Here is an 18,201-nt window from a genome sequence, read left to right as displayed (position 1 = left end):
AGAGAGTTTTTCTTTTTTTTCCAAAGACGTCTCATTAGGAAGAAGGGATTATAAGTCTGTGTTTGATGGAGAGAAGAATATAGTGGACAGAAAGCAGAGTGAGGAAACATCCAGCAACATGAAATGACTCCATGTGCAACACACTGCAGGAATTAATTTAATGCATCTTATATCAGTAATTACTTCAACCATAAACAGCGTTGGGCTTTTTTTTTTCTCTCATCACTTTGAGTAAACTGCATCCCAACGTCACCTTCCCTGGTCTCATTCAGTCTCGGCGCTCTTTCTCTCATTTTCAAAAATCTCTTAGTGTCTCTTATGTGTTGTTCAATCAGACTGTTGTGCAGTTGAACAGCCTCTTGACTGGCGCTGCTGAATAATGTTGTCCCTCTTCATTTCAATTAGGGGACCTCTTTGCCTCCCAGCCCTAATCACTTTGTTCCTCCTCCCTCCGTCACTCTCTTCTGCTCCTGCCTCGCCAAAGCCAAGGTCAAATGTTTTTTATTTTCCAAGTAGTTGGTCATTGTGGGAATATTTTTATTTATTCTTTTTTATATATATATATATATATATATATATATATCCGCTTGTCTAATTGTTTAGAGGAGAAAACACTTAAGGGATTATACCTGTTCACTCAGTCTCTAACACTGTTCTCATTCACCCACTCATCCCACTGCCTCCCCCATGGGTGCTCTATCTGCTTTGACCTCTGTGTGATTGACATGGTAATTACCCAATCAACAGATTGATGACAGCGCTGTCACAATAAGGGGATTGAAGTGGTCTCTCATGCTCACTCACTTGTTTCCTCTATCCATCTCTCTTCACTTGTTATCACTCCATCAGGCCCAAAATCCTTCTTCAGAATGCTGTTGTTTGTTGCGAGGGAGGATAGGAAGATATACGGTGCTAATAGGTTGACATGAGAAGAAGGGCGTCAATTGTGTGCGTGTGTCCGGGGGGACGTGGGGGGGGGTCTCTCTCTAACGTTGTTGCCAACTTTGTGTGAAATTGCTCAGCTGGGTGGCGAGGTCATCGGAGGGTAGGAAGAGCTGACAGCATGGAATCAAAAAGAAGATGGTGAGGTGGGAAAGGGAAGTGGGGAGATCTGGAGAAAAGGGAAATGAGAGACGAGGAAATGAAAGAAGGTTAAAGAGGTTTGAAGTGGACAAAAGAGATGAAAAGACAGAGCAGAGAGGGTAAAGATCAGGTGAGTCCATTTATCTGCTGTATTGCTTTGCCTCTAAAAGCCTGTCCAGTGAGTCATTAGCCCCTCACAGCCAGGTGTGTGAGAGTGTGCCTGGTTGTATGAGAATGATGTATTGGGGCCAAAAGGCATCATCAGCCACAGATGTGCTGTCATGAATTCAAAGGCCCGTATTGTTGAGGTGGGTCGTGGCGCTTGAATTGGAGGCCACAAGGTTAACAACCTATGATACTCTTTATTCTCCACTGACACAATCCTGTACGAGACTGACGGACCGGCATCTAACTGTGATTTCTTTCCTTCTCGTTCTATTTGTGCGTTTGACGGCATATCTGTAGCCAGGACGTGTCCGGAGCTCTCGAAGCAGCACTGGAGTGTCAGAAGCTCTACAACCAACTGCCGCGCATCCATGACATCATTGTTGCCCTGGTGGAGAAGGGAGACACCGACTTACTGCAAAAAGGTTAGACTTTAGTCTCGCTATCCAGGTTTCAGATCAGTCTAACAATCACTACGTCAACAGAACACTAATGAACCGTTTCATTAAACACACACACACACACACACACACACACACACACACACACACACAAACACACACACACAGCCTTACAGAAGCCAAGCCTTACAGAAACCAAGCTTTATGCATTTTCCCTTTGGATTTACATCGGTGTTAATAGGATATCTTTGGATCTACAACTTACCCAGTTTAAAGAGATAACTCACTTCTCATAGACTAAATGTACTTATCATGCAAATGATATCTGATACATTTGCAGTTTATAGTGCCGTTAAAGAGGACATATTATGCTTTTTTGAGATATCTCCCTTTCCCTCAGTCTGTTGTTATCACTTCTGTGCACATAAAAGGTCTGCAAAACAAAAAGTTAGTCCATTCCACTCCACTCACACTACTTCTGAACTGTCTGAGCCCCTTTTTTGTAATCCAGGCTTTTTAGTTAACATCTCCATGCAACGCATGCTTATTCCATGCAGATTGGGGGGTTCTGGAGAATTGGGGGACACGTAGCGACAAACTGAGTGTTTCAGGCAGAAGGACATATGTGATTGCAGGCTGTATTGGACATTTTCTGATAAGCTGGATTCAGAGATGGTTAGACTAGTTTATTATTTTTGATTGGACCATGGACATTAGCCTCACAGCGCGGCTGAGAGTGATCACAGTTTTACCTGCAGTCAGGTGAAATTGCTCAATCAATCCCTTCAATCTCTCTTGTTCCAGATCTTCCGCGTGGGACTCTGCGGTCCGTAAACATGTGTTTCTGAAAAAGACGAAGTGTGCTGTATCCACTTTGTGGCCTTTAGTGCATCACCCTCAGTGAGATTTAGATTGTGCACCTGTGTGTTGTGATCAGAGGTGAAACCCAGAAAATTGATGATGGGCTGAATGCAGAACGATCGCTTCGGAATTGCACTCAAAAGCCAGATGTTAATGTTTTTTTTTGACCAGTGTAAAAAAGGGTTTTAAATATATTGAAGATAATCTTCTTTTCAACATTGTGTATTCTTGTACCCCCCCGCTAGCACCGTGGAATGTTTGTTTATGGGAATTTATACGTATTTTTTTATGAGATGGAGAAACAGATCTTTGAGGTTCAAGATCATGGCTTTTATGCAACTAGAACTCTCAAATTCATGTTTGTTTTTCTTTAATGGACAAATATTTCACTCCGTTACAGGCTTGTGACATCCAAATAGCCTCATTAAAGTTTGGAACGGCAGTGTCCTCTGTCACTGTTTCTAACAGCTTTGTTCTTCTCTCTAATTCAGCCTGAACCAACTTTGTTTCTCCTGATTGACTCTAACCTTTTATCATTCCTTTCTGAGTGTGTGCGCTCAAATGCCCTTTCATTGTTTGCATTAAACGCACACGTAACAAGTGCCAGCAATTTCAAGAGTGCATAAAAGTATCCGAGGGTCAAAAGCGGTACGACCAGGGTCGCATTGAAGCCCGTCAGCCAGTCACATTTAGAGCGGCCTCCCTGCATCTCGACAGCGGTGCTGTTAAAAGGTTAAGTTCAATGCGCCGCCGGGTCAAGTGGCTCTGAGTGTGTGAAGGCTGAAGCCGTGCAGTGGAGCACCTCTTCACCTCCTTCGCCCCCCCTGTCATCCCCACACATCCCAAAAGGTGACAAAGCCCCAGTTAGTTGCCACCCCTTAAAAAACAAAGTAAGTTTCAGATTTTTTTTTAGGCAGAGACCAGCGTATTAACCAGCAACTTTCCAAACACGCAATTTATTCTTTCTCCCACGTCATTGTTTAAAGTGAGTGAGCAATGACTTCTGACATGAACACTGAATCTGAGGTATGCCGAGTGCCACAGCCTGCTGCAGATTGGCTTGCTCCCGTGCGCCCATAATGCTGTGGGACAGTCTGATAACCAACCTTTTCAAATAGAGAAAAGAAGTGAAATCACACACTTCAAGAAAACTGGCCTTCAGCAATCCAAAAATGCATAAAAGCATGACATGGATTGTCAAAGGATCTCTACTGACTGCTCCAACTTTGGTTTTCAAGGATCGACGCAAAAACTAAAATGATGGTTTTTGAAGTGTTTTGTGAAGCTCGGGAGGCCATCGCAACCTCTGAGCTACTTTGAGAGGAGGACAGAAGAAAAACAAAACTTTAATCTGAAAATGTCTTCTACTTTAAATTGAACCATGGTTTCAAGTCCAACTGTGGAGACTCACCTGCCAACCTGTACATGTTAAATTTAGACTATGAATTAATTTCTGAGAGATTTAAGTCCAAAAAGTATCACATTGTTCCGTCTTCAGACAGAGGAGGTAAAGGGAGAGGGATTTCTTTTTTTGTTCTGGGCTTTGCTGAATATGCAGGTCCATTTGGATAACTGAAAGTTTGGTGTGTGTGTGTGTGTGTGTGTGTGTGTGTGTGGTACCTGTCCTGAAGCTGCTGGACAGAGATAGTCCGTAACGCTGAGCCGAGCGCTTTAGCAAGTTTACCAGGAGAGCTTAGGCTTTCATTCGGGACTCGTGTGTGTTTGTTTGGGAGCAGACTTGATACGGCTGCTTTGTGCCTGGGACAATATGCCAAATAATGGAATCTGAGGGAAAGGATGAAGTGTGTTTGATTACTTCGCAGGCATTTTATTCGTGACCTCTCTCTGCTCTGTTTCTCCTCAGCTATGGACTTTGTTAGTCAGGAGAGGGGAGAGATGACTATGCTGTATGATCTGTTCTTCGCGTTCCTGCAGACAGGCCGTTACCGTGAAGCTCGAAAGATCATCGAGGTAAGCTCACGTGCACATGCACCCAGATTCTCGTTTCATACTGCTTCTTTCTTGAACTAACATATCCTACTTGGGGGGGAAAAGAAAGTAGAAGAAAGAATTGGGCAGATGGATCCAGAAATCTGGTCTGCTGGGGATATACTGCCTGCATGTAAGAATATAAAGTACCGACTGCTATTGTGACTGAAAGCTCGGTCACATTTTAACTATGGTAAGATGTTTCACATCATAAACTACATTCGTATGAAAGTACATTATATGTTTTCCCTTTTTGGTTTGACAGCCAGTTTTACAAATAAAGATAAGATACAAAGCAAAAGGATGACTGGTAAATGCACTTAAATCATAAGTATTCATGTTCCCAGGATGACGGAAAAGTATTCTTTATTTTCCGTCCTCGAGGCTTGAGCAGAGTGTGTTGCAGAAGCTTCCATTCAGGTCCCTCTTCATGATTCTTTATTTGAAGGTTTTTTGTTTGTTTGACTGAAACGTCGTATAGAAACGAGTTTCTCGTTCTTTTTGAATCCACCTGATGGGGGGGGAAAAGCTCTGCCATCTGCACGACTGTCATCAGCCTTTCTCTGAGGCTTGTGGAGGACACACCGGATGGAATTGCCATCCTCTTTTTGTTATTGTATATCATCTGACCTGAATATTTCCTGAATATTTATTTATTTATTTATATCTTTGTCATCATAAGTCCTGCTATAAGCTCTGTAGATTAGTGTGAGAAAAAAGGGAGAAGTAGAGCGGGCAGTTAAGAAGCGATTTTCACATGGATAAAACCAGAATCGGCAGCACTGAGAGAGGCTGATGAACAGATGAAAAGAGGAATGAGCCCAACATTGGAGGAGGGAAGACGAGGCCACTATGTTGTCTGATCAGGATGAGAACAAAACACAAGAAAGAATATCTGAACTCCCTTGCTCTGACATTACTCCATCTCCTGTCCTGGTGTGCACTTAAAGAGGGATTTGTCCCTCACGAGGATTCTAAACCTCTTAAATATTATCAACATGTTGTTATTGTGGCTCTCATTCCCTTCCTGCTAGATTGTATGGCTGTTATCCTACTTATAACGGTCATCTACATGCCAGTGATGTGTGAGATTGTCGATGCCGTGTAAATAGACTTGTTGTACTGCTGATCCGGTCAAGGTACTAAAAGCTCGGATTTCGATCCCATTGAAATGTTGTAAAACTATTCTAAAGTTGTTCTTTACAATTAAATGAAATGCAAATCGTTGCACTTAACTATTCAGTTGTACATTTTTATCCATTTTATGTAACTTATACCGGTTATTGGCTTCTTTAACTCCATATTGCTTCCTCCAAGTTATTGGGCTGTGCTACAACTGCTTAATTTTAATATCAATAAGAGAAGGAAGCTCATTGCTAAAGAAAATCGTATACATACTGCTTTCAGCGCTTTTCGACTGAACTTGTAAATTTGTGAACCATGAAACCAAAATAATGAGGTGAAATGTGCTAAAAAGGCTTCCTTTTAACAGAGGGGAAGTGAAAAGTTCAGTTTATCTCTTTCAGCAGTGTTCACCACGCTTTTCAAATCTATTCTTCAGCGATGCAGCTATGATGTATAAACAAAAGATTGATGTGAACTTCACTTAGTTTTCAGTTTTGAGAGTTTTCCTCTTTTTTTTTTTTTTTTTTTTTTAAAGTGTCATCAGACCAAAAACAAAATAAAAAATACTATTCAAAAGCTGCTTCTCACTTAACCCGCATAGATTTTTTGAAAAGTCTCTTAATAGAAAGTTCACTTCTGAACTGTCTGTTATCATACTTACAACCTGATGGAAGTCGTGCGCAGACGACTACAATAGAATCATATCTCTCATTGCATAAATATGCATACTTACACTCTCACTCAGACGCACAAATACTTTTTTCCCTGCGAGAGCGTCAAGTGGCGGTCCAGAGTGGTGTCTCTCTTTAGGCTCTGTTTGGTATAATTGGCAGCTGATTAATCACAGCTAATTAAATGTAATGATAGAGAAAGGTGGCCAATTTTGAGCTAAATGGTCATCGTTAGGTAGGGGATTGTCAGGTGGCCAGGCTTATTATTGAGGCGCATGTGTGTGCGTGTGTGTGATGGTCAAGGTTAGGCAGTATTGCTAAAGAGTGGTGAGCCATTATGTGTTTTTGTGTTAGGGAGAGGGGTTTGGCTGTGTGTGTTGGGGTGGGGGGCTAAGTGGCCAGATGATTAGTGGAGTTGAAACATTAGGAATTGAGATGGAGAGGGTTTGTTAAGTGGAGGTGAGACGGGGTCAGCTTTAGCTATTTCTTTTTCTGAACATGTATGTAAGGATGAGAGAGAAACGTGTAAAGATGTTTTAGCACCTAAAGGTCAAACAAGACTCTTAAACAGGCAGCGGGCTGGACTGTAATAACCTGCTGCGCGTGTGTGTCTTTGAGGATTGTTCTGATTATCTGACCCGCTTGACATTTTTTTTTTTTTATTATCTTTCCCTGAAATTAGATTTTTGTGCTTTACTTGTTTCTGCTTTGAATTCTTTGGATCTGCGTGTGCATGTGTGAGTCATGTGCCTTCTTATTTTTGAGGATTTTGGGGTTTTTTGGCCCAGATTAGGGAGATTTGTCTTGACAGATCCAAAAAACCCAAACACATTTGTGCGAGTGTGTGCCTGTGAGTAGTTGTGCAGCTTTGAGCCCTCAAGACTTTTCCAAGTAAAAAGAAATCGGAGGCAAAAAAAGATGGAGCACTTGCACCGGGCCTTAGTCTCTAAGAAGATTAGACAGACTGAGAGAGAGAGAGGGAGAGAGAGAGAGCGAGTGCTACACATTTTAATTTGTCCCTTTGGCTGGTTGGGTAAGAACATAATGCCTTTGCCTGGGACAGCTAGAGGGATAAGAGGCAGGGGAAAAGACCGAGGAGGAGCAGGGGAGATTTGGAGGAAGAGGGAGGGATTGGAAGATGTGGGGATTGAAAAACGAAAGGATGACGACAGTGAGGGATGCTTAGAGAAAGGGATGAAGCTTTTCTTTTCTTTTTTTCTTTTTTATTATGTTCTCCTTCTCACAGTATGACGGGCACCCATCAAAGAGGCCAGCGAGGATTGAGTGCTGTTGATCCTCGTTCAGATTAATCTCCAGTCAGATCATTTTATGTCCCTTTTTTTTTTTTCTTAGCCAGATTACCACAAAGAGGAGAGTGAAATTTCTCAACCCTAGTCTTATTCAGATTGTGTTAAAGCCCCGGGAGAGAGATAAAATCCTGATCACTGCTTTTCCCTGATAATAATCATCTCGGCACTGCACATATCAGGCTAAATCACGGCTACATGAGCCTGCAGATCAATCTATGTCAGCCCTTATTGACCGCACAAATACTCTGCTTATCTGCATATCATTGGTGCCCTAAAAGTAAAAACAAATCTCTGGAAAATGGAAGACTACAGCTGCGGTCAGAGCATTTTAAAGCTCTTTTTTTTTTCTTTTTTTTTTTTGTCTTGGCATGTGTCATTTTCTTTATTTTTGCAGTCCCATTGGTCCCATGTACTGTTTCTCAATGTCAGTGGAACAAAATGCAGTCTGAAAGAAATGCTTCAATTCTTTCTCCTTGTAGTCTCAAAAGCATTTTTTGATGTGTCAGACCAACAGCAAATGTCTTGGAAAGCTCAGTTTAACAATGATATTCAAGGTAATCTTCCTGTTTGAGCAATAATGTATGTACTTGTCAATACCTATGCAGTTTACAGTAACCTTTGTTCTGGTGTAGACAGAATTTGTTCACCCTCCATCCATCCGTCCACTGTCTTCTGCTTACCTGAGGTCGGTCGCGGGCTTTGTCAAAACACTCAAAGGTTTCATTTCACTGTAGCAAAGCACTTGAAGAGGATACTCAAACATTTTCATATTTATAATGAAAGATGCAAGTCTTTCTCTTCAACATTGGAGTTGACCTCCGTTCTAAGGCTGTCAGTTCACACACAACTCAGTGAAGGAGCACTCGTTTTGAAATGAGCAGATGGATAATGGATTAGTATCAGGACAGGCAAATTATTGGCAGGATTGTTGATACTCGGTTCATTCTTTAACCTTGATGGATCTAAGGCTCTTTTTCTTTTCTTTTTGTTGTATAAACGTCTTGAATTTGCCCTCATGTTTATCAGTATTTCTTTTTGTAAAAATCTAAATGTTTGTGTGTGTCTTGAAAATGTGATTTGTGTTTTCACAGCGAGCTTGAAAGGTTGAAAAACGCAGAATATTGTGCTTTATTTTGCAAGAAGTTGAGACTTTAGCTGGCTCTAGCCTTTAAAGTACATTTAAACCTTTTAAATTAATTTTAGTAAAGATTGACTCAGATTGTCTCGTGGTTCGCCTCCTCTTGCAATCTTAAACTGACTGCATGATGCAGGGATGCTTATCCTGCCAGTAACAGAATTTCTTGTTCTTTTTGTTGAAGGGAGTGTTTTGTAATGCCGGCTGTAGGTTTGGGATCGTGTTTTATAATTAATTTCAAATGTGGGTTTTAGATTGAACAAAACAAGCAATTTAAGGTGATGGAGATTAACATCTACCATAACATTCATTAAACAAGGTTGTTTTTTTTTTTAAAAGCAGCGCTGTACTTTGTTATGGAATAATCTACTCTGATCCAGCTCTGATGCAAACATTAGCATGTTTTACTTTGTATCAGTTCTGTTATCTGGGGATGTGAAGGATTTTTTTAAAAGCTTTTTTTTGTATGGATTTGCTGCCGAACCACTCAAGGCCAAACAAACGTCATCTTTTGATTTCTCCCTCCGGTTTACAGTAAAAACTACTGGAAATCTATCAAACTGCTGCACTCTTGTACAGATAACTAGTCGAGGACAGTCTCAACAGGCTTTTACACGCATCACAAAAAACAACCAGAAAAATGTGGAAAAAAAAGTGGGAAATAAAAAAAAAGATTCAAAATTCTAACAAACATTTGCAGAACAATCTTATGGAAGCATTAACAACTGTAACCGCTTTCAAGAGAGGAAAAAAAAAAAAAAAAGAAGAAAGAGAACGACCTCAGAGTGCTGCAGAATGAGACATCAGATTATCACGACATTCACGCAGAAGCTTTGGAATGACACTCAATATGGGAACTGGTCCTGTATTTAAGACTAATTGAGACATTAAGCGACCCAAACTGGATGCTAAATCATCAGTGGCACAAAGTGAGAATCAAAACAGAGACGTGCAACGCTGCCGAACATCTGCAAGAAGCACAATTGGAAACAGGAAACCCCCACAGATTGTATTTGCTTGGTTTATGGCGGTTCTGTGTTCATCTTTCAGTCTAGATCTCTTGGACCTTGATGGGACAAATGGGGCCGGTTCTTTGACACATCTGATGTCAAAGGGGACCGTCATTTCATAATCCGCCCGTGGCTGCACCTACTTTAAAGGGGGAAAAAAAGCTCTTTTTGTAAATACTGTCTTTATTATGAAGCTTTGTCTGTTATCCTTTTTGCAGACCCCTGGGCTGAGGGCAAAGCCTGGACGCCTGCAGTGGTATGCAGACAAATGCATTTTTACTAAGCAGGTAACACACATTCTCACACACACACACACACACACACACACACAAGCAGGCAAAAATAAGCATGACTAGAAAGAACAAAGAATTAAGGCCAAAGAAAATGTAATTTTTTTTAAATTGAATTGTATATTGTGTGTCTAGATGGAGGCCTTGGAGCAGATGGTGGACATGACAGCCAAGCTTTTTGAGTGCGACAGAGATGAGATGTACACTTACATCCTCAGGTTATGCAGTAAGCATCTTCCCTTCATTTGTCTGTTTGCTCTTATTTTGTTTGTGTTTGTCCTGCTGACCCTCGGTGTTCTTTGCTCTTGTGACCTCTTACCTTTGCCTGCGCTTCTGTGTGTGACGGTGTGGGATCAGTCAGAAGGTAGAAGAAGAAGACATGTTTTGATTGCTGCTGAGCGAACTGATAACAATTGTGATTGGAGTGTTAAAGCTGATTGTCCGCCCATTACCTCCACTTCCCTGCCGACACGCACGCACTAGTTGGTGCGTTTGATAAATTACAGCATATTTTAGGGTCGGTCAGTTGATCAGATTAGAGCTTTGATTGCCTTCTCTCAGCATGGAGTGCTTTGTCAGAAATTGCGCTTTCGTGCAGGCTTGGTGGTGAGCTGAGTGTTCAGCACAAAGGTCTGTGTTCCATGGCTTAATAACAAACTACAAACCTTTTCTCATCCTAACTGATTTGTTTCTGCTTTCAGAGGAGACAAATGACTGGAAGAAGGCAGAAGCCATTTGGACAAAGATGCAGGAAGAGAATGTCATTCCCAGGGAGAGGACCCTGTTTTTGCTGGCAGATATTCTGAAGAGTAATGGCCAGAACGTGCCCTTTGAGGTCCCGGAGGTAAAAATCCAGCTTTATAAGGCGTCCTTCTTAATGAGATGGACCTTTTTGTTTCGATTAATAACTGCCAGGAGGTTCCTAAGGATGAGAAAAAGCAGAGCTGGTAAATTTGAGAGTAAAGGCCAGGAGACGCAGCTCTGTAGTGTAAAAAGTGTCCAAGGTCTAACATAATGCACAGCAATGCTGCAAAGCTGATGAATCATAACACAGCATGATTGTAAATACATTTCTGCACTGTAATCTTTCTGTAAATCCCTTGCTCTCAACCATTTTAAGGATTCTTCACTATAGCCTGGCTCGTAGTTGATGACTTGCTTTTACAGTGTGGGCAAATTCTGCAGAGACGGAGACGACGTAGCTTTTTACCTACTGGGACTTTATTGCTGTTGCTGATACACTGAACTCAGCATTTATATAAGTTATTCTGCAACATGGGCCCACCTCCACCATTAATGATGGATTAATAGTAATACGATCTCCATGTAAGCATGCAGTTCTCATTAAATTACATTTTCTATAATGGGGAAAAAAAGAAGAGAAAAATATATGATTGTGATGTAAACTGCAAGTTTGTTCACTGAGCTCCTCTGTCTGTCGCCTAAGATGAGCCCAACCATTTTTCGGAAAAGCTTATTTCGGCTGCTAATGTTTGCTATTTCACCTTTTTATGGTCAAAGGACCACATAATCTGCAAAAAGCAAAGATGCAGTCCTAAGATAATTGAACTGGATGCAGTCTTCCTATGCACTTGGGCTGTACCGGAACCAACAAAGACCTTGATACTCCACACTGCCAAAACACCACCTACATTAGAGAAACGATCGTAAGCCTCCAGATCTACAAAATGCATGAAAACTGGTTTGGCAAACAAAAACTGCATTGTTGCTCCTGAAACCTTGGTATACTTTGGCATAGATCAGAGTCGCTGCCCTGCTTCATTGAAAGGAGCCAGCTGAGGGTGTTTGGACATCTGGTCGGTATGTCTTCCAGACCAGGGGAGGTGTTTCGGATATAGACTCAGGACAAATTATGGAGAAATTATGGTCCAGTCCCAGTTTCTCCCCTTAGCCCTTTCACTTGGGCCTACTCCTCAGTTTTAAGAAGTAAGCTGCCCCCCTTGCTCTAGGGATAAAAATATTTTTCCAACAAAGGTTGATGAAATAGAGTATTTTATGAATTGGCGATGGAAAATTATAATCACAAGGACACATTCATGATTGACATCAATATTTCAATGAGCACTGAGTACAACCAAATAAAAACTGAAGCTGCTCTCCACCTCTCATAGTATAGTGGTCTTATCGCCACTTATTTTTACTCTTGTGATACTACAATTATTTTATTTTTTTGTCTGAGTTAAAAACTGTTGCTCTCTGAATAGATTAACCAAAGAGCAAGTTGACCCTGGCCTCTGATTCTCAGGGCGACCCCCCCCCCCCCAAAAAAAAAAAAACCTCAGCAAACTCTTTATCAGCTGCTCTCCACAAAGCCCCCCACTGCGCTCCACTTTAAGCCTCTGTTCATTACATGCAGAGCAAACAGGATTGAGGCTCTGATCTGAAGTGTAGTCAATCAGACTGGCTGGCTGGTGAAAGGAATTACAGCTTGATCTGTCTATAAATCTGTAATGCCCGACTAATTTAGCCAGCAGCTAAATGCCAACATATGGCTGTTGCTTGATGCTCAGCTGGACCAAAATTAAGTGAGAATCGGATGTTTGTTTTTTTCCTCTCCAGTGTAATTGCTGTAAAGACAAAGGGGAGTCTTGCATTCATTTCGCTTTACTTTTTGCTAAACCATTCGTCCTCGCTGCTTCTGTCCTCGTCTTTGGTTTGCATGCTCCAACAGCGCAAAGCATGATGAGACAGGAAGTGATTGCTGTAGCCTGAAGCGATGAACTTGGTGACCCCAGGGGCTCTTCAGTTGACACCCCCCCCTCTCCAACACACGCAATCTCTAACACACACACTGTTCCTTTGCCCCTGGGGTGCCAGACCTAATTTGCCCCCAGCCAATACAGCTTAACCCCCTCCCCTTGCTGCTTCATGGGTGACCGAGCATTACAGGACCCTGCCCTGGCTGCCCAGCGTTATTGCACCATCATATATACACAAATGCACACACACCAGCTCATCGCCAGCCGAACGTGTTTTCAGGCTGGACTTAGCTGTGTTTTGATGGAAACATCACACCGAGTTTTAGCTTTGTTTTCTGTGTGTGTCATTTACAGACGTGGTACGAACAAGCTCCCACCACACAGCAGGTCAAGTCACCATCAACCCCCCCGACAGCAGAAGGTGCTGATTACCAGGGCCGTCTGTTGGCCCTCTGTAAGAAGGGCAAAGCAAAAGGTAAGCAGCAGGAGGTCCCATGTTTTTGTCATTTTGTCCTACATGACACAAAGCTGAATTAAAAAGAAGCTGGTTTTAAATAGTAGATTTTACACTTCCATTTGGTTGAAATAATGAATTTAAAACTACTGGAAGAATTTTTTTTTTACCTCAGGAGTTCATCATATAGGTTTCCAACATTTCAGCAGCAATACAGTTTTTTTTTTTCTAACCGTCAAACAGCTTCATATTGCATCAAACTAGAATTACTGGGAAATTTTCAAAGAATGGGAAGGGTTTAAGTGCTTTACGGTCTTGTGTAATAAAGCACAATGTATGTGTTGAAGCAACATGTGCATTGTACATTGCATGTTAAAGCAACATCATTTTCAGACTTATCGCTTGTTCTAAAGTAAGGAAGATGTGCAATAAAAGGTGTTCATTAGCTGTTTGACCATTAGTGATGGAGCTTTAAAAAAGGCTTCTATTTAGCACGCTTAAGGTAGCACCTGTCTGAGAAGAACACATGTGCATTGTTTCCACTGCTGCGCCTTTCGATTTTTTTTTTTTTTTTATTTTTTTATTTTTTTTTTATAATCCTTTAATATGAGGATAATCTGAAATTCTTAATCTTGTAATCTAATTTTTCTTCTTCTCTCTTTCTGCAGAAGCACTTGGGATGCTGAAGGAAGCAGATAAAAAGGGTGTGGCTTTTAACCCCTCCCCTTATGACCAACTGATCCGTGCACTGTTGGCAGAGGGAGCCATCGAGGACGCATTTGTTGTCAAGGGAATGTAGGTGTCTCGACAAATCATTCCGTAACAAATGTCAGGGCATGTTAACGGTCTTTGAGGCTGCTCTCAAAAGCAGAGGTAGAAGCCAGCTGTTATAGAGGAGAGGGTTAACAAAGGTGGAGAAAGTCACAAAAAAAGCATGTGATGCCTGTATGTTTGAGCAGCACCGAGCGTCTGTCCTGCTAAAAAACACAAACAGACTGACAGTGTTTGGCCCTGTCTGGGTGCTGAATTTGCTCCACCAAATATTCTCAAATAGGGAGGATTGACACATGCTTGACATGATTTCACGAGGCAGTAGCGGGAATCTGCAAAATCACAGCAATGCTTTTGACCTCAGTTACATCATTTCTCCTCGTTTGTTCCTCAAGGTCAGGACTGTTCTTGAACTTCTTCGCAAATATTAAGATTGTAAATGGCCTTAATGTTAGCCCAATGTTACAGATATACTCTAAGAATTTTTTCAAGATTGGCAGGTTTGGCAGCCCCTCCTAATCGAATAATAGAAGACGTGGAAGGAGAAGTTTTTGCAAGCCATATGACCATCAGATGTGGCTTCCTGCAGAAATATGAGCCACTTCTCTCAGGCCTCATGCTTATTGCTTGGATCTATCTGTATTAGTCCATCTTACTCGTATTTAACAGCAGCTAAATGCCTACAGCTTATCCACTTTACTGCTTTTGTAGGTTGTCCAATCCGTTAATATATGTGAAATGTTAAGTGTCAGGTGAGGCAGATGTCACTGTGTTTTGATCCTCATCATGAAAAATACCAAATTCAGCATGTAGTGTAGTAATGCTTTGCTACTTTCCGTGTGATCTGCAGTTGGTTTCAACTGAGGTCACATCAGGCTAAAGCTGCAGCTCCTCAGTAGACATGAGGATTATAAACTGATTGTGTGTTAACATACTCAACCCTGCTAGATATGAACAATAGTTCATACTAAGCCACAAGATACACACACTTGATGTTCAGATTAGTTTTGGTTTTCTGGGAAGAGGGTGACTTTGTGTAGAAACATCAATCTTCTTCCAATTAGGAATGTATCATGTGTTATTGTGATACTGGGGCCAGATCAGGACTTGAGCCTGGAGACAAATGGATGTACAGACAGAGGTATTACAGATTTGAGCTTAGTACAGAGCGGATCTTCTCTGATGTTTGTCTTTTTAGGTAATCTCCTACTTTTTCTTTATCTCCTTTTGTCCCTTTCTTTATATCACTTTCATACTGCAGAGAAAAACACCAAAGCAAAGAGATAATGACATAATGACATGCACTGAGAGAAGAGCTGCAGTGACTAAATTGAACAGAAGAAAAAAACATGTAAAAACATCTATTACACTATCAGTCTCTTCCCTGTTTTCTGCTCTCGACATGGTTCATTCTTTTTTTTTGTGATGAGAATAATCATATCAATTTTGGAGCCGTGTTTCAACGAACACAAGGCAATGCCGGCGATAACCCATCTCCAGTCTCTGTTTGAATTGGTTTATGGCATCCCCGCCTGGATAAAAGCTTAGTTTATCTGCGCTCTTAATGAGAAGTGAAATGAGCTGAGAGGAGAAAGATGGAAATGGGAAGGAAAGGAAAGGAAAGGATGGAGATAAAAAAGGGCTAAAGAGGAAAAAAAAAAGAGTGAACGAGAAGAGGAGGGCTAGATTTAATCACGTATGGGGATAATGAAGGCGCTATAGGCATTAATTCCCAGTGCATGTGGGTGTGTGTTTGTTTTTTGGGTAATCTGTACAGAATTGAGCAGTGGGGTGCTTATGGTGAGATTAAGGGATTGAGGGAGAGAGTGAAGATGATGAGAGAGAGGAAGAGGTGGAAGAGGAATTCATTGGCTAAAACGCCTCGAAGGATGAGAGCGGTGGGGTGTATTGGGAAAAGGTGAGTGAGACAGCCTCGAGAGATTTTCTCCCACTTGATAAGAATAATTCTGACCCCAGTCCCCCGCTGCTCGGTCTCAACGGCAATCATTCGCCGACCCTGTTACTGCTCCAATCTTTGGCATGACCCTGTCACAGCAGCTGCCGGATGCTGCTTGGCCTGGTGTCGCTGTAGTGATAAGGATTGCCTGCCTGATGCTCAATTGAGCGAAGGGATTAATCTGGTTGCAGGGCTATAATAATGAATTAAAAAAAATAAAGAAAAGGCAAGAGGCAAGTTTGATTGAGGTTTTAGTGGCAAAGAAATGAAAAGAAGGAGGGCTGAAAGGGATGGCAAATATGTACCAAGCGAGGGAAGGAGGAGGTGATCAGGAGCAGGCCTCAAAACACAAGCATTCAACTTCAATCCTCAACGTGCAGATGTACAAAACACATAAGGGAACTCAGCAGGAGGAAACATCCCATATATGGCGACATCAATCAACTGCTTGATGTCTGTATTATTTTCAGGTCACAGCAGGCGCTTTACGAGAGGCTCAGACTTGCTGCCAATCAGATTTGTTTCTATTGTCTTCTTTGTCTTATATGTTTCAGCTCGTGTTTATCCCCTCCGTCTCTGTAGAGTCTAATGCTTTCCTAAATGTGATGCCTCATAATGTCACAGAATTCAAAGCTTAAGATGCCACATAGATAGTTCAGTCATCGCAGATTATAAAGATTTCCTCTTAATGGAACACAACAGTATCAGCTTTAAAGTTAGAAATAATGGACTTTTTCTGGCATCACTAAGACAGGATGTACATGATCTAATATCAAGATATCACAATATAAATAGATCATTTTTTTTCATTTTAACAGAAACAGCCCACGCCACACTGGATTACATGATACACAAATAAAAACCTGCAGCCACAAACGGGTAACATGTGCAAAAACAGACAAGCCTTTCTTATTTTCCATTAGTTTTCCAGATTATCTGGCAGTGAAATTGTGTTTTTCCTGGAAACACGGTCAAAAAGCATTCAGATAAAAACATGTTTGTCTGTTTTTGACTCAGTTCAGTGAATTAGATACTTGAGAAATTGTCCTGCAGCAGGATATTTATGCAAAAATCTTCCACAGTCGGTACTAACATGAAAGATTTCGACACATTGATTTGAAGTTCTGCCCACAAATGCTGATACACAGAAAGCTCCAGCCACTATTAATACTGTTCTATGGTTGCTTTGTTTGTCCTCGCATGTTAAAACTTATTTTCAACAGGTTTACAGAAAGGAGCATCTTTTTCAAAGGTAATAACCTAGAACATATTTTATTCCTCCCTCAGTGCTGAGACACGTGTGCCAGGCTTCAAGCTGAGTGACATCGCCAGCAGTTTGCTCATCATCTCATACAGCAAGAAAGGGCAGGTCAACGGTAAGCATCAGCCACGTGCACTAAATGCACACATGTTGTCATGTTGTGTACAAACAAGCACTCACCTCTTGTGCTCCTCAACAGATGCTCTTGCAAAACTGAAGTCTATGCTTCAGGTGGATCACGTGCCCTCGAACCTTGCCATCACCAGATTGGTTCAGGCCCTGGGTAACCGTGGCGATGTCGCAGGCATCCAAGAAGTGGAGTCTCTAGTTAAGAGCCTCGGCACAACCTCCAACCTGTCCAGCATGGTGTTTATTAACAACACAGCCCTGGCACACATCAATAAGTAAGGCCGTCGGGTTGATATTTTGCCAAAGATATTTGAAAGATTTCTGACTGGTGTGACTTTAGGATTGTCTGATTTTTCTATGAACAAAGAATGATAACAACCAACAGGATTTTGATTGGCTATATTGAGTCAAATGTGGTACAAACACAAACCAAACAGCGAAATAAACAATTGCAAATGGGCACGGTCGTAGGTTACAAATAGCATTTCACTGCAGTCCAATGTGAATGTTTTACTCTATTGTGTAAACACTTTTAGACAGACATAACAATTTAATGCAATACCAGCAGTGTGACGAGATCCAGACTGACACGCTCTTAAAGTAAAAGCTTACAGGGTGAGTGAGGCGCCAAGAACAAATAGGAAATACAGGCATAATAGGATTATTCATGGAGTCCTTTTAATGTCATGAAAACACCCATCCTCCACCACTGCTTTGTTGCCTCTCTAATAGCGAAGGACAAAATGATAAAACATATCGTGCATAAAAGTTTTATTGTGCCACTTTCTGCATTAGCGCAGTCGCCCAGCTCGAACAGCAGCGTCCCCGTGTCAACTTGGAGGGACAGCAGGAAGTGAAAAATAGCTAGG

General features: G+C 41.6%; 1 protein-coding gene across 1 annotated transcript in view; it reads left to right on the top strand.

Annotated features, from left to right (window-relative positions):
• Positions 1–18,201, top strand: part of lrpprc (leucine-rich pentatricopeptide repeat containing) — a 61,348-nt gene that overhangs the window by 30,446 nt on the left and 12,701 nt on the right. The window contains exons 24-32 of the mRNA XM_075479263.1: positions 1,549–1,673; positions 4,375–4,481; positions 9,969–10,037; positions 10,176–10,266; positions 10,742–10,884; positions 13,115–13,235; positions 13,883–14,009; positions 17,230–17,318; positions 17,403–17,607. Coding sequence (XP_075335378.1) covers positions 1,549–1,673; positions 4,375–4,481; positions 9,969–10,037; positions 10,176–10,266; positions 10,742–10,884; positions 13,115–13,235; positions 13,883–14,009; positions 17,230–17,318; positions 17,403–17,607 — 1,077 coding nt within the window. The remainder of the gene's footprint in view (positions 1–1,548; positions 1,674–4,374; positions 4,482–9,968; positions 10,038–10,175; positions 10,267–10,741; positions 10,885–13,114; positions 13,236–13,882; positions 14,010–17,229; positions 17,319–17,402; positions 17,608–18,201) is intronic.

This window comes from Odontesthes bonariensis, chromosome 2 (assembly GCF_027942865.1).
Source record: "Odontesthes bonariensis isolate fOdoBon6 chromosome 2, fOdoBon6.hap1, whole genome shotgun sequence".
Classification (NCBI taxonomy): Eukaryota; Metazoa; Chordata; class Actinopteri; order Atheriniformes; family Atherinopsidae; genus Odontesthes; species Odontesthes bonariensis.
Note: the sequence above shows the minus strand (reverse complement) of the source record. Positions and strands in the feature narration are given on the sequence as shown.